Raw genomic sequence first — 15,769 nt, 5'->3', positions numbered from 1 at the left:
CCTCATCTCCTGAAAACTGCAAGGGACCCTAATAGTAGCAGCTATGGTAGCTGACTTTTTGGAAATAGGATGTGTACAATTCCCTGGGCCACTTCCCCACAGCAGCCCCCACTCAATATCTCCTTCACCGTTACCTCAGGGCCTCCTTCCTTGCGCCAGATATGGATTTGTACTGCTTAGTTCTTCCAATAGCGCAGCTTCCTCCTACCACTCCTGATACGCGTGCCTCACTGACTAACTGGGAGACTTTTAACTAGTTCCAGCCAGCCCTTGATTGGCTTCAGATGTCCCAGTCAACCTAGCTCTCTCCACTGCTTTCTAGAAGGATCTTAATTGGCCCCAGGTGTCTTGATTAACCTGGAGCAACTGCCATTTGGTTACCATGGTACCAGGGATTTGTTTAGCCTGGGGCTAACATACCTGTTCCTCACTACTTTACTATAGCCATCTGGCCTTGCCCCGTCACAATAGGCAAAGTAAGGAAAACGCTCCTTGAGAACTTATTAGAGTTTGATTTAAGAGTATTTACTTTATATATTTTGACACATTACGTAGACAATTTGTATTTGAATGGTTATAAAGCTTTAACTTTTTGAATCTCAGCAGTCTAAAGTAATTAAATAATAATTGTCTCCCCTCCCCATTCTCTGATGCTGTTATAATTCCCCACAACTGTGAAAATTTAAATAATAATTTTAAAAAATGCTTAAAAATACACATTCTGACAAAATTATTTTTAAAAAAAGGAAATTGAATTCTGCCAAGCCTACCTATATGTATTGCTATATGAAAGTTGGGAAAAATAGGTGTGTGATTTTTATGGGTTTTATAATGTTCAATGGAGCCTGAAGCTATTTAACAAAAAGCTGTTTGCTTTTTACTTTAGAAATATGAGGAATATCAAGTCTGATCTGCCCTGTTTTTGTTGAAGGACTCTTTGGTAACAATGTGAGATTCCTCTGCTTGCAGTTGGAAGGGAGGAAAGATGGGGAGATGTATCTTTAACAAAAGAGCTTTTCTTCCAGGTGTGTGTAGGACATTGGAGTTGTATGCTGTAGCTATTAACATAAGTGCAGTGTGTTTAGTGTCTTGACTCTCACTTCACTTTCCCATGCCCGGCATCTTTTGATGTCATAACAGAGCTGCCAACCCCAATTATTTAAAAACAGGTGCCAGGTCCCAAAAAATCACGACATTTAAAAAATATGGTGTTCTTTTTATTTTCCTTCTGGTTTTTGAGCCTATAGGGGTCCTGTTTTTCAGCTTTGCTCTGCAACCTCAATGATTAGAAATGTATGTGTTTTAAAAAAAACCCTCATATAATCTCATGACTCCAGGAGCTGGGGGTTTTAGAAATACCCCTAATATCATGGGGAAATTGCAAGAGTTGGAATAATCGATTAGTTCTCCTGCTGTGCATAGAGTTTTCCAGGAAAGTCAGGAGAGTCAAACTCAGTTTTGTACATTAAAAGACAAAAAGAAAAAAAATCAAGGCAGGATTAAAAACCCACCTCCCAAATTCCAGGCCTTGGTCATAAATCAATAAAGTAATAGAGGAGGCACAAACACAATCCCTCCTCTGTGCTGATGACCTTTAAGGATGCAGGCTGCGTTGCCAAACCCTGTGGGTCACTTGCACTGTGCTGCCCTCTAGCCACCCATGAAAGTTACTGTAGCTGTCAACCTGGGATAATGAAATAACATTAGCTTTGGCTTAGAAGCAGGTTATTGTGCCTCCCTTTTCTACATGAAGCAGCATTCCAGCATTCTGTGGTAGCTGCAAATGGCCCAGGTGGAAGCTGCCAATGCAACCAAGCATCTCTGCCCAAAGCTGTTAATGTGTGTGTGTTTTGTCATCAAACATGATCACTGGATAATGTTCTGAGATGTTCATAATCCGTGAAGCCGGTTCTCCAGCTCTGCTGATGCTTACACTCTCTTTCTTTTTTTCCTTCCCTGTTCTGTGCCGGCAGCAAACCCTGGAGACGAACCTCACCAACCTGGTTAAACGCAATAGTGAACTAGAAAACCAGATGGCCAAGCTGATACAGATCTGCCAGCAGGTGGAGGTACGTGGTGGCAGTGCTTCAGAGAGCGGGGGTCCATGCTGGCTGAGGGGTGCGTGCATTGGGGGTGTGATACCTGCCTGCAGCATGGGAACCCTGAATCGGGGAGAGGGGTTATTTAGGGTGATGATAGGGGGGCAATGGGGTGAAATTTGGAAAGGGATCATGCAGGGGAAAGCCCTGGCGTGAGATGAATGAGGCTGCAGAATGGTGTCCCAAGGGCAATGGCAGAAACCCCATACCTTGATTCATTTAAATCTAGGCAGGACAGACTGCTGGTAAATACACTACATTACAGTGAGCAAACTGCACTGGTAATGGGGGAGGTGGCCTAATAGCATGATCCCTCTACCTGAGATTGTTCTGTGCAATTCTCCCATGGCAGCTGGATGTTGGGAGGTGGACGGTGTCACTGATGAGTGGGGCCATGCACTGCCTGACCACTATGGGTACGTCACCGTCTCGGGGTTTAGGAGGATTAGTTGACACAGGGAGGTGTAGTTTACATCTCCTTGCCCCAGCTTGGGCCAGTCTGGCCCAATATAGCTAGAGCTGTGAGCCGGTAAAGTGTCTGAGACAATTTCCCGGGAGAAGATAGAGTTTGTCTGGAGAAGGGCAAATGGAAGTGGCTGATGGACCATAAACAGAATAATTATAACTGTACTGTGGAGAGAAGTATGGAGTAGGCTGCATGGGGTCTGCCCTGGAATCTATCCTCATAAGTGCTGTGGAGGAAGCAGCAACCCGTATGCAGTGAGAGCATATCGTAAAACACAGGGGTTAGAGGACAAACCAGCGACAATCAATGAGATGAGAGGTAGCGTAGATAGTTGCAGAGGGAACACCTTCCAATCCCAATCCTACAAGGTGATGTGCGCATGTGAACACCTGCTATTGCAGTGGGGCACTGTGAGAGCACAGGGCCCACGTGGGGAAGTAGGAAGGAAGAAGGAATTCTGTGCTATTTGGAATTTGAGTGCTGCTACATGGACACAAACTGGCCTGTGTTGCTTGTGGGTGGTTGCGGTTGTGATGGGTTGGACCCCCATCCTGGGGCACCACCTGATATGCTAGGGTCTCACTGAGCCCACCCTTTCCACCAGCCTGGGTTTCCTCACCCTGTTTTTGCTGTGCTAGGCTCTCAAGCCTTCTCCAGCGCGCACACACACACACAGGTAAGGCCACACCCAGCTGCAGACACAGACTGAAATCAGCTCTGTGTGGGAAGACTTAGCTAGGAGAATGGCCAGCACTCACGTGCACACCTCCTTAGTCTCTTTACAGGCTAAACCCCTGTTCTCAGCCTGGACTCATCCCTTGCCTTTTCATAGCTTAGTTCCTTGGTTTCTTCAGGAGCTTTCAGCAGTCTTCCTTCTTGGGTGGGGAGGCAAATGGAGAGCCCTGATTGCCTTGCTTCCCAGCCTTAAATAGAATTTACATAAGGTGGGAAGCCTTATGCTTAAAAAGTACCAGCAATGTCCCAGGTGACCTTATCACCTGACCTTGCAGTGTCAAAGCAACCATGAAACAAGGTTTATTTGCAATGTCCACAGGAAGGAACTCCAGGGAAGATGGGAGATGTGCACATCTTCAAAGACTCATTGTTTTTCCTAATGGCCCTTTAAGGCTGATTGCTTAGTCTGGTGGGTCTTTCCCAAGTACACACAAAGTTGTAATTGATACATAGACAATATTCCTAACTTCAGATACAGAAATGATACATGCATAAAAATTGGATAAACACATTCAGTAAATCATAACCTTTCCAACAATACCTCACACAACCCATCTTGCATAAAGCATGTCTTAGTTATGCCATATTCATATCATAACCATATTGCTACGAAGAATATGAGGTGTAACGTCACAGTGGTGTCTATGCCACTAACTGGTTATAGAATCCAGATAATCGTCATGCCCGGTCTGGGCCACTGGATAGGGTTGCCAACTTGCTTATTGCACAAAACCAAACACCCGAGGCCCTGTCCTGCCCCACCCCTTCTCTGAGGCCCCACCCCCACTTACTCCAGCCCCCCTCCCTCCATTGCTCACTCTCCCCCACCCTCACTCACTTTCACTGGGCTGGGGAAGGGGGTTGGGGTGTGGGAGGGAGTGAGGGCTCTAACTGGGGGTTCAGACTCTGGGGTGGGGTTAGGGAGGAAGGATTTGGTGTGCAGGAGGGGGCTCCAGGCTCGGGCCAAGGAGTTTGAAGGGCGTGAGTGGGCTCAGGGCTGGGGCAGGGGGTTGGGGCATGGTGGGGTGAGGGCTCCAGGTGAAGGTGTGGACTCTGGGATGGGGCCAGGGATGAGGGGTTTGGGGTGCAGGAGGGGGCTCCAGGCAGGAGCCGAAGGCTTTGGAGTGCAGGAGGGGGCTCGGGGCTGGGGCAGGGGGTTGGGGTATGGGAGGGGGTGAGCGATGTAGGGTCTAGGAGGGAGTTAGGGTGCAGGAGGGAGTTCCAACCTGGGGCAAGAGGGTTGGGGTGCAGGCTCCAGCTGGGCGGCGCTTACCTCAGGCAGCTCCTGGTTCATAGCTCAGTGGGGCTAAGGCAGACTCCCTGGCTGGCATGTCCGGCCCATAGGTGGAGGCACGGCCAGGTGGCGCTGCACAGTGCATGCTGCCCACGCCCGCAGGCGCCGCCCTTGCAGCTCCTACTGGTTGCAGTTCCTGGCCAATGGGAGCTGCGGAGCCAGTGCTCGGACCGGGGTCAGCACACGGAGGTTCCCTGATTGCCCCTGCGTCTAGGGGCCGCAGGGACATGCTGGCCGCTTCCTGGAGCTGTGCGGAGCCAGGGCAGGCAGGGAGCCTGCCTTAGCCCTGCTGTGCTGCTGATCGGACTTTTAATGGCCCGGTCAGCAGTGCTGACCGGAGCCACCAGAATCCCTTTTCAACCGGGTGTTCCAGTCGAAAACTGGATGCCTGGCAACCCTAGCACTGAAGGGTGTTGCTGAGGGCTGGGAGGGTAACGAGTGGCACTTGATCTCACAGTGTGAAGCTCTAGCAGAGTCAAGTCAGTGCTATATTGGGATATATCACTTAGGAAGTGGTCCCCAAACTTTACCAAAGCGACCCTCTCCCCTTCCTCCTGGCCCCCACTGCCTTTTGTCTCATTTTGTGAACCAGCATTCCATAAATACACCCTTTGCCCTGGCACCACAACACTAGTCCTGACCCGGCCCCCTCTGCACTCATCCTGCAGTAGCAGCTCCTGTCCCACAGTGCTCAGCCCAATGCCCCACTCTAGGTATTGTGACCTGGTTCATGGGGTCTCGCACCAGGCTGGGAGAAGTGTGTGTTTGCCTTGGCCATGGCCCAGGGATGGGTTAATCCAGCCCTGGATGTGGCAACTATTCTAGAACCTTTCCACAACCCCCTGTTTGGGAAACACTGAATTAGGTAACTCAACATCCTCTGACCCAAAACCTGTTTGTCAACTTTGTTGTGGACACAAATTTCATACATGACTCCATAAATATTGCAATGATTATGAAGATCAGGATGACATAAGCTTTTGTTAGCTATCTTACATTATATTCTCTCTGGATAAATACTAGGAAAGCAGTGTGCTAGGTGTAGTGAGTTTGGCACGGCTGTTAGGAGCCTTGACACAGAGTATTGACTCCTTTCCCAACTGGTACCAATTGACCTCAGTGTCACACAAAGGAGCTTGGGAGGGTGGGGGTGGAGGGGAAATGTGGAATTGCTGGGCAAGGTGACGGGGACTGAAAGGAGGAAGACTGGGACTAGTAATAGTTGGGGGAGACTGAGACTAGGACTGGCTGGGCAAAGAGACTGAGACAGGCATCAGAAGCCTGGGACTTGGTAAGCAAGGAGAATGATGATGGCTGAGATGATGGCCCAGGAGTGGGGAAGAGATAGGAGTGGTACAGGGACAGGTTGGGGCAGAAGGGGTCAAGTTTGAGGGAAAGAGGCAGAGTCTGAGCCCCTTAAAGTACACTTCCCTCCAGAATCTGGAATGGAATCCCAAATTCCTGAGTTTCACCATTTCTCTGCTGTCAGCAAATATCTGTGAAACCCACTGGCAAAGTTTATGGCTCACCGCTCTCTAGTTGCTGGTCCACATAAAGGATGACAACCTAATATTGCTATTAGTTACTCTTAGTTCAAGTGGCAGAGTCTGTGTAGTGGATCTAAAGGTTCCAGCCCTGCTGATGAGCCATGTGGGTTACCTTTTCAGTTTTCTTTTTTTAAAAACTTAGGAAATTTACACACCAAACCTACATTAAAAGATCATTATTGTGGTTGCAAAGTCAAGCACTCAAAAGTTAGGAAATGTCAGAATTAGGACAACCTTAATTCTACCCCCTTGTGCATGTGTATCATGACACCATCTTTAATCACATGATCACATATAGTTTTTCCACAGGCCCCCAGCCTCATTCAGTGCACAGGATGGACCTGTTCTGGTGATGAATCAGGGGTATATGGTGAAGGAGGCTGTTGTCGTTCGTTGCAGAAGTTGGATAGCGTGTAGTGAATGAGGCAGGAGATTGCAGCAAGAGAAGGGATGGTCTGATGGTGAAGGCAGTTGAATGCTGCCCTGGAAAACTGGATTCTGTCCCTGTCTTTACCACAGAGTTCCTATGCAATTCTGGGCAAGTCGCATAAACCAAACTTTTCACAGGTGGTCACTAACTGTGTGTTCCTCATTTTCTGGGTACCTGACTTGAGACCCTGGGGTCTGAAGTGCTGAGTTCTCACAGCTACAACTGAAGTCAATAGGAGCTAGGCTTTGAGCGTACAAAGTGCTATATAATGCTACATGATCCCCAAAATCCAGTCCTAGATTTCTCATTTTGGGTCCCCAATCTTTAATGGAGGCGTTTGATGTTAATCTCTGCTTCAGCCCTCCACCTGTAAGATATCATCACCACTCCTCTTACAGGAGCATTGGGAAGAGAAATTAACAAATATTTGTGAAGCCCTTGGATACCATAGTGATGAGCGCCACAAGAAATTAACAATTCTGTCTCCAGAGCAGGGTTTGAAGAGTGCGCAAAAAGTAAGGCAGGGGCAACACCCTGAAGAATGTGGATAATGCGAGATTTTGAAAAGCTGCTCCTTGAGTGAGCACCATATATTCTGTGCACTGAATGAGGCAGGAATCCTATGGAAAAAATAGTATGTGATAATGTAATCAAAGACTATATCATGGTGCATATGCATAAGGAAGCAGAATTAAAGTTGCACAGGGAACCTTAATTCTGGCATTTCTCTGCTGCTGAGTGCCTGACTTTGCAACCTTGATAATGTTCTCTTGATGTATTTTGAGTGTGTATAATTATACAACTACATTTGAGACACTAGAGAGAATGCAAAACAGAGTGATAAAGATGGTGAGAGGAATGGAGCGCATGGCCTAACAAAAGAGAGATGAAGGCAAATGAATATGTGCATTTTGGAGAAGCAGGGACCATGGGTAAGTGATAACTGGAAGTGAGTGAAAGGGAATGACACAAAAGGGGCAGAGGCAGGGCCGGATTAAGACCTTTAGAGGTCCTAAGCTCTGAAAAGATTATGGTGCCCTCCCATATGTAATTCAAAATAAAAACAATATTATACCGTAAAATAAAATTTTATTTTTCGAAATGACACAAAACTTACATGTATGCTGAAATTAAAATAGCTTCTTTCTAGATTTTCTGATTGCAAAATTCTGGATAAGTTCATCAAAGCTGACTCAACGAAGCATGTCCGCTTCCATACACAATAGGAAAAGTGAATCAAGTCTGGCTTGACACATTGTTGTTCTCTGAGGGTTTTTTATTCTTTTCAGCTGAGAAAAAGAGCGCTCTGCGGAGCAGTTAGTAATCATCAATGTTAGAAAAATACGTAGTGCAATCTCTACATTTGGAAATACCCATTGTATTCCGTCTTTCAATATTGTGTCATGAAGATCAATGTGACTGAATTTCATTTTTCCTGTTTTATTAAACTTTGCGCGCATATAACAGTGGAACTGCCGTACTTCTCGACAGATAAACTGAAGTACCCAGCAGTACTTATTTCATCCACAATAGCTGAACGAACTTTATCATTCATTAGACCAATGAGTTCATAACGTATTGTCTTGGATAAGTATGATGGGTTACCTTTGCCAGCATTCCCATATTTTGAGATATGGCCTGCTAAAAATGGGTCAAACTGAGCCACAAGCTCCAACAATCCCAAGAAATTTCCATTCTGCAATGATCCAAATGTGTCATTTGATCCCCGGAAAGGCAGACCACGTTCAGCTAATGTTTGAATAACAGCTATAACATGCTGCAAGACATGTTGCCAGTATTCACGCTCCCCTTTAATTTGTTCTTCCAATTTTTGTGTCAATCCAAAGCCCTGTCTTCGATTTGAATATGTCAAAATTGAATCTCTGTGAGTAGTTCTATTTTCATGTTGTTCAATTAAAACAGTATTCCGCCAGTCATTAAATCCATCTGCAGCAAACCGGGATGTTGAAGGTTTATATGCAAAAAGTTTGCAAACAAAACAGTACACAGACCCTGTTGATGGTGAATACAGTAGCCATTCTCGAGTGTATTTCTCACCATTCGCTTTCATGCCGAAAAATATTTTTTGTGGACAATATCTTGTTTGTTTGCCATTGGTAAGAGTCCGACGTGATTTCTCAAATGGCCCAGTGTGGTGTTGACGGTCATTTGGTCCACAATCTATCCAGTAAGCTACACCATCAGTACTGAAATCAACCCACATACCAGGATCTTTTCTCCTATTATTTACAGCATGAGCAGGTTCAGTCTCTGACACATCCACACCCTCTAGAACCATGTCTGTTTTACCACCAGGAGTGGGATGATCAGTTACAGTCTCTGATTCCCTCGCATTATTTCCATCTACATTAGTAGGACGCCCCCTTGGTTTAGGTGGGGATAAGTAATAAAAAGAGAACAGAAAAACGGGGGAAGAGTGTGTAGTGGAGTGTAAGGAAGTCTAGCAAAGTTCTGATTTTTTCCCATGATGACTACTTCGATGCTCTTTTTAAAATATCAAATATCAATTTTTTTTCCAAAAAAAACCTCTTTTTTTTTTGGCGCCCCCTGCTTTGCTGGTGCCCTAAGCACGTGCTTAGTCTGCCTATTGGGTAATCCAGCCCTGGGCAGAGGTTGAAGGTGGTGAAATGGGTGGGGAATGTAAGCCAGAGCAGTGGCCTGGAATTAAAGCAGGATGGGTTTCAATTGGAGTCGGTCCTATTCCAGGAGGGAGGTTGAACAACATTTGCCAAGGAATGTAGATGCAATGGAGGCATCAACATGGGAGGTATCTGAAAGCAGAGTAGCAAGAATGTTTACAATAAGAGCGGATGAGAACATCCTTCCCTAGTGAAGGAGGAGATGGGCTACATGACCCAGGAGAGCCCTTTCCAACAAGCCGTTTCCGCCGTAATTCTGTGGCTGTTATATTTCAGCTGCTGACACTCGCCCAGCAATAGGCAGGCAGCTTGCCACAATTATGGGTAAGTATTTGATGTACCTGGCCCCTTTGCAAAACTACTGAAACCTTGTGGGAAACAAAAGAAACAGCATCTGCTTAGGCCAAGCAGTCTCATCGTTTTCCTCACAAAATGAAGGGGACGTTTTTGTTTGAAAACAATAAAAAGGCTTAGTGGGCGGTGACAATGCAAATGAGAGCGTGTTTGGGAAGCACACTGACAATGCAGGGATGAGCAAGTGTCATACTCCAGCCTGTCAATAAACCAATGCGTTTTGTTCTCTGCAAGATTTCAATTCTTACTGCACCTCAAACCATTGGCCTGTCCTAATGCATCCCAGCAGAGTCTTCTGATGGTGGCATGAGCATAAGACCAGCTTCCCAGGCCTTTTGCAGTGCGAGGGGGCACCTAGCCATCCCTTTGCCCTGTGCACACGCCCATGGCAATGTTGTGTGGAAATCACAGGCAGTCACGCTAGGCAATCAATCCTGCTATGTACACTGGGACAAAACCCCTCTTGAACCCTGTCCGTGCTATGACTGTGCATCCTCCAAACCAAGCCTTTTAAAGAGTAATTTAAAAGAATGTTGCAGCATGGCATATGCATCCAAAGAGCCATGGTATGAGGCCCTGTAGATGACTGAAGTGGGCTCTGCCAGCTCTGTGCCCTCTGATACCCCTCCCCTCAGAATAGAAGTCATTCTGGAGCATGTCGGGAACAAAGGGAAACCTGGAAGATGCTGTGGTCCACTGTTACCTCCCCCTCAGTACTTCAGCTAGCTCTTTGCAGTTGTTGGGCACCAGAGTCTAGAGCCTAGACAGGGAGGGGTCAGGGACTAACCTAGTTGGTTCATGACAAGCTTTCCTGTTCCCCCTACATACTTCCTCCCCGGCTCAATCACGTTGCAGCACCACCCCGCCCACCCTCCATTGCCCAGGAGTCACACCTCCCCCCCGGCCTCGTCCCAGCAACTGCTTTCCTAGCATGAGGGCAAGTGTCAGACCCACTCCAGAGAGGTCCCCTCTCCTGCATCCAGAGCTCTGCTCCATCCCAAGCCTGAGGAAAGGGACATAGTTGCGGACTCTCACCCTCTTACTCTGCTGGGTTATGCATGCCTAGGTGGGGTGGGAAAGGTGGGCTGCTGAGCCCAGAGGGGCTGGTTGCACTGGGGGTTCTGAGGTACTGATGCCCATTTTGGAATTAGCAGTTTGTCCCTTTAAGGAACAATAGCAGAGCAATGAATAAGACCCAACTGAGCCACAGGGTCTGCGGCCCTAGGATCATGCATGGAGTAGGGTGGGGGAAATGTGCCCCACAGTCCATTTCAGATGGGGAATTTGCTATCACCATGGGTTATCACCACGGAGGAGAACATGAGCTAGCAGCACACTTTCTGGGAGAGGACTCAGTGTTCCAAGAGATCTGGAGTCCACAGCAGGGCAGGCTCCAGACACAAGGGCAGGTTGGAATTTATTTGTCAAAACTGTGTTTTGATGGAAAATTGGGTTTTCAATTAAACAAAATTTATGCAAAAAAGGTTTTGCTTTCTCCTGAAAATTTCATTTTTTTCCATATAAGGTTTCTTCTCTATAAGCCAGGATTCCCTGGCAGCTGAATTACATCTTCTGTAATGCACCATGGCCAGGAATTGCATGATGCAAATCATTCCCTCACCTAAAGGGGAGACCAGGGTGCATTATGGAAGCTGTAGTCAAGAGGGGCAGAGTGGGGACACAAGGAGCAAACTATAACTCCCAGGAAGCACTGCAACTCCAATTTTTAGCCAAAAACCTGATTTTGTGGTTTTGGTGAAAAGTCAGAATTTCCTGGGAGGGAAAAATTACCAAAAACATTTTTTTTTCATTCCTGTCAAAAAATTTCCACCTGGGGAAAAAAAAATGTGGACCAGTTGTGCTGGACACATTTCCATCACTGTCTTGCCCCTGGGGCATTCAGTGTGGCCTTCCTGGAGAGTCTGAGGCTATTTCTACACTTAAAATGCTACAGTGAGACATCACAGCTGCAACTGTGCCACGGTAGCGCTTCAGGGTAGACACTCACTACAGTGATGGGATGTAATTAATCCACCTCCCCCCGAGAAGCGGTACCTAGGCCAATGGAAGAATTCTTCTGTCAACCCAGCACTGTCTGTACCGGGGCTAGATTGGCATAGCTGCATCTCTCCAGGAGTGTGGATTTTTCATGTCCCTCAGAGACGTAGCAATACCAAGATAAGTTTGCAGTGTACAACAGCTCTGAGACTCTCACAATCTCATTAAAATGAGATTTATTAGTCAGAGTCAAAGGTAGAGTTGCCAGGGGTCCATTTTTTTACCAGAAAGTCTGGTCGAAAAGGGGACCTGGCAGTGTCCAGTCAAAAAATCCAGTTACCGTGGGCAGGGTGGGAGGCGCTGGGTCATCAACCTCTGCCAGCCCCTGCTCAGCCAGGGCTGCCTCCTACCTGCATCTCATGGGCAGGTAGGCAGCAGGCTGCAGCGCTCATCCCAGCCCTGGAGCAGAAGGAGCCAAGCTGCGAGTGCGGGGGGGAGTGGAGAGGATCAAGTACTGAGGGAGGGGGAAGAGAGGAGCAAGTGGGGGGTGGGGCCTTGGAGGATGAAGCAGGGTATGGCCTTGGGGGAAGAGGTGGGGCAGGGGGTGGGCCTTGGGGGAAGAGGTGGGACAGGGGCGGGGCCTCAGGGGGAGAGGCAGGGCAGGGAGATCCGGTTTTCAGAAATTAGAAAGTTGGCAACTCCTAGTCAAAGGAGGTCTGGTCAAAACCAAAGAAACAATCCTCTACATAGACCTATCCTGACCCTACAGAGCTCTGCCAGATGGGTCCCCATTGTGGCATTACATGACAGTTCCATCTCTAACATGTATCATCTCTCTCCTCTCTGACCCCTCTGACTGGCAGTCTGTCAGGGTATGTTGACACTGGAGTTTTTGGAAATTGATTGTGGATTAACTGGCGGTGGTTAACGCCTCTAGAAAGGCTACTCCAGACACTACCTAGATGTTTGTTCCAGGCTACAGTACTCTTCTACTTTCAAATATGAATGACACCAGGTCAGACTGCTGATGAGTGTTGGGCAGACCCATTGTCAAGGTCACAGAATACAGATGTTTCCAAGAAAGAAGCAGTAGGACGACGTAGACTGTCTTCTCCCTCTCTGCATTCTGTAAACATACTGTTTTTTTCCCATCTTGCCTAAATTGTTTCCTTCCTCTTTTCTCCCTCTCCTCCAAAAACATGATTATGAAACTACACCCTTCCTGCTCTCAGAAACCAAGATTAGAATTTCCATTGACTGAATTCTGTAGCCGAACAGCAGATTTAGCAGGCAGGCCAGCAGCAATTGGAAAATGTTTTGTATTGAGGATTACAGGAAAGAATCAGAGGAAAAGAGAAGATCACCTTTAATCCCATTGAAGAAAGGGACTGATCTGACCTTGCTACTCTGACCACTTGATCTATAAAATTCTTTGTCTTGCTGATTAGCAATCAGGCATCCTTTGTTTGCATTTCCAAGGGAAACCTCTGTAGAATGCACACCCAATAGAAAGTGTATGCCAACAGATTAATGCTTCCTCTTGGCTATTACTGTATGAACCAGGAGTTCATAAATAAGGAGCCCTCACAAATAACAACTGAAGGGAAGAAAGTGGTTAATAACGTATTGTTCTTTCAAAGTGCATAACAATTAATAGTAAATTAGTTTGCTATTTTGTTTGCTGAGGTGATCCGTGGAGAGAGACCATTGCAATTATTTTCTTCCTAACGGGCTATTGATTTTCAGTTACTAAATTAAGCAGCAGTTCCTCAAACAAGTTCCTTTAAAAAGAATAAAGACACTGATCTACTGCAGGGATCTCGGAAATGGATTTAGGTTATTTTTGTCGATACTTCAGCAAATTTGTCGTGAAGGTTATTTATCTAGTTGAGTTACATTCCCCAGGCCGAGACACCTCCCCCCTCACACCTGCAGTGGATAGAATGCTTCTATTACTCGGCCTTGCTATAACTTTCGATGCAGCTGCTGACCACAAGCTGCTCAGGGACTAGCTGCAGCCACAGATGACACAGAACTATAGTGGCTCCAATCATCCCTCTCCAATAGGACCCACAGAGTGTTGATGGGTACACTGCTTCTCACCTGGAGTCCCACACGGACCCCGCTGCCCTCCCTCTGCCTGAGAGCACAGGGAGAAGTGCTGAGGCTCCCCGACCAGCCAGCTCTAAAACTGCAGGTTTTGGCTAAATCATGTCCCTGTTCTTTGACCAGCTCCACTCTTAATCCAGGAAGGGGAGACAAGAAGCAAATCTAGTCAGGCCCTCCCCATGCAGAGGTAATTTACCTGTGACAGCTGCAATGGACATTAAAGAAAGTCCTGAGTGAGAGAGTGAGCAATCTATGTGAACTTGCTTTTGAATGATGATTTGAGCTTTGTTCTTGCTCAAGTTTTACAGAGATGCAATTCCAGTGGCTTTGTGCCTTGGCACCTGTATCTCAGAGAAATGACCCAGCATTAATCCAAGAAGTGCGTCTGTCACTGTTGCCTCCCTATGACTGGCTGAGGATAGTCTCCACAAGGGAAGGTTTTTCCTCTAATGGGCATCCTTCTAGCCATGTTCCCAGGGCTCCTTCTCTCCCTCCTGTCTGTGCCCCTCACTGTAGCTCATGACAGAGAGCATTAATAAGGGGGAATGAAGAGTGAATGGATTTTTGCAAGCAGAAAATTCAGAGCAAGAGCTGTAACTTCACCAGGCAAAATGAAAGTGACTAACATTCAAAGTTTTTATAGGTCAGGGTATGACTCAAAGGCCCTGCCGGGGATGGAAGAGGGACACATCTGGATATGTCAGTGCCTTCAGTTTGTGAAAGGTGGTCATCTAGGGGATTTATATAGAGAGCTGCTGGTAGGCTCTGTGTGTTCAGCTTTCTGAACTGTGCAATGAGTAAATGACAAGATTTTTTGACCTTATGTTAGATCCCCAAGTGAGATCAGCTCCTGCATTAACTATTGCTCACATTTTATAGGTTGCCTTTAAGGTCATCTGCATCAGTCCCATCTGTGAAAGGCTGGCTTCCAATCCTAAAGCTGAGCGGACTGTGTGGCCGATCCTGATCCAGTAGTAGGGAGTAGTTGTAGAGTTAAATATTAGAGACATGTTTTAAACAAAAGATCGTCCTTCAGGGAAACAAAGGTACCTAAATCCAGGTCTTGGCCAGTGCAAAGAGCAAAGGAGGGGGCTGTGTGTGAGAGAGATTTGTTGGACAGGAGTGTAGGGGAGTGAGAGTTCACTTCTAGTGAAGACTCTGACTCGTGTTTTTATTTTTATGTTGGGAAGAGGCACTAGGTATTTATCTCTGTCAAACAGGTCAGCAGTGTTCAATGCCCTTTCTACTCAGATGGACCACAGAGCCTAGATACACAACTCAACAGACTCTTTGAATTCTTTGAAATATACGCCCTTGAATTCAAATGTACAACACATCCTGTCACTCCTACATAATCTGTTCCACAGGTTCCCGATCTGCCTGAGAGCAGGATTCCCACTCTAAACCCCTTCCTAGAGAGTGATACATTGTAACCCTTTCATGGCCTCTCACTTTCACTGTAGTGGGGTATCTTCTTCTTGCTGCTCCTTTCCTAGTTCAAATATTGCAGGTATTTGAAGCTTGGGGGGAGGAAAGGGTCCATCAGGGATTAGTTAGCCTGAGTTAAATGAAATGCATTTATAGAGACAAGCCAGCTCCTGACTTCTCTCTCCTGCATTCATTCCACTTCATCACAGGGGTGCTGGAACGGGGAGGGCCAGGGGCTATGGGCCATGCCCCTCCCCACATTTTACTGGCTGTAAGGGCGAGCAACGGGGGAGGGGGCAGAGAGGAGTGAGTGGGGGGAACGGGTGGTGCGAGGGCGGGGGCTTGGGGAGAAGGAGCGGGCTGGGGGCACAGGGAGAAGGGGCAGTGCAAGCATGGAGTCCCGGGCAGTGCAGTGTGGGGGGGGGGTAGGGTTCAGGTGCCTGTGGCCCCTCCACTTTTAGAGCACTTGCGCTGCTCCTGCTTCATCATGAATAGTAAGGAGAGCCCTAGAACTGGCTGGTTTCTCAAGCTCACTGACCAAAACCCCTGTTATTAGGATCCTAATTATTTAGTCTGTGTTTGAATGGCCCATATTCACACATATCAGTAAACAGTGTGTGTGTGTGCACTTCATATTTTGTCTTGACTA

General features: G+C 47.0%; 1 protein-coding gene across 2 annotated transcripts in view; it reads left to right on the top strand.

Moving 5' to 3' along the window:
- MID2 (midline 2) overlaps positions 1-15,769 on the top strand; it is a 318,111-nt gene that overhangs the window by 168,788 nt on the left and 133,554 nt on the right. For both annotated transcript variants that reach the window (XM_065410886.1, XM_065410885.1), the window contains exon 2: positions 1,974-2,069. In XM_065410886.1, the coding sequence (XP_065266958.1) occupies positions 1,974-2,069 (96 nt within the window). The remainder of the gene's footprint in view (positions 1-1,973; positions 2,070-15,769) is intronic.

The sequence above is a fragment of the Emys orbicularis genome, chromosome 9, assembly GCF_028017835.1.
Source record: "Emys orbicularis isolate rEmyOrb1 chromosome 9, rEmyOrb1.hap1, whole genome shotgun sequence".
NCBI classification, from domain to species: Eukaryota; Metazoa; Chordata; order Testudines; family Emydidae; genus Emys; species Emys orbicularis.
This window is presented reverse-complemented; position numbering and strand designations above follow the sequence as displayed.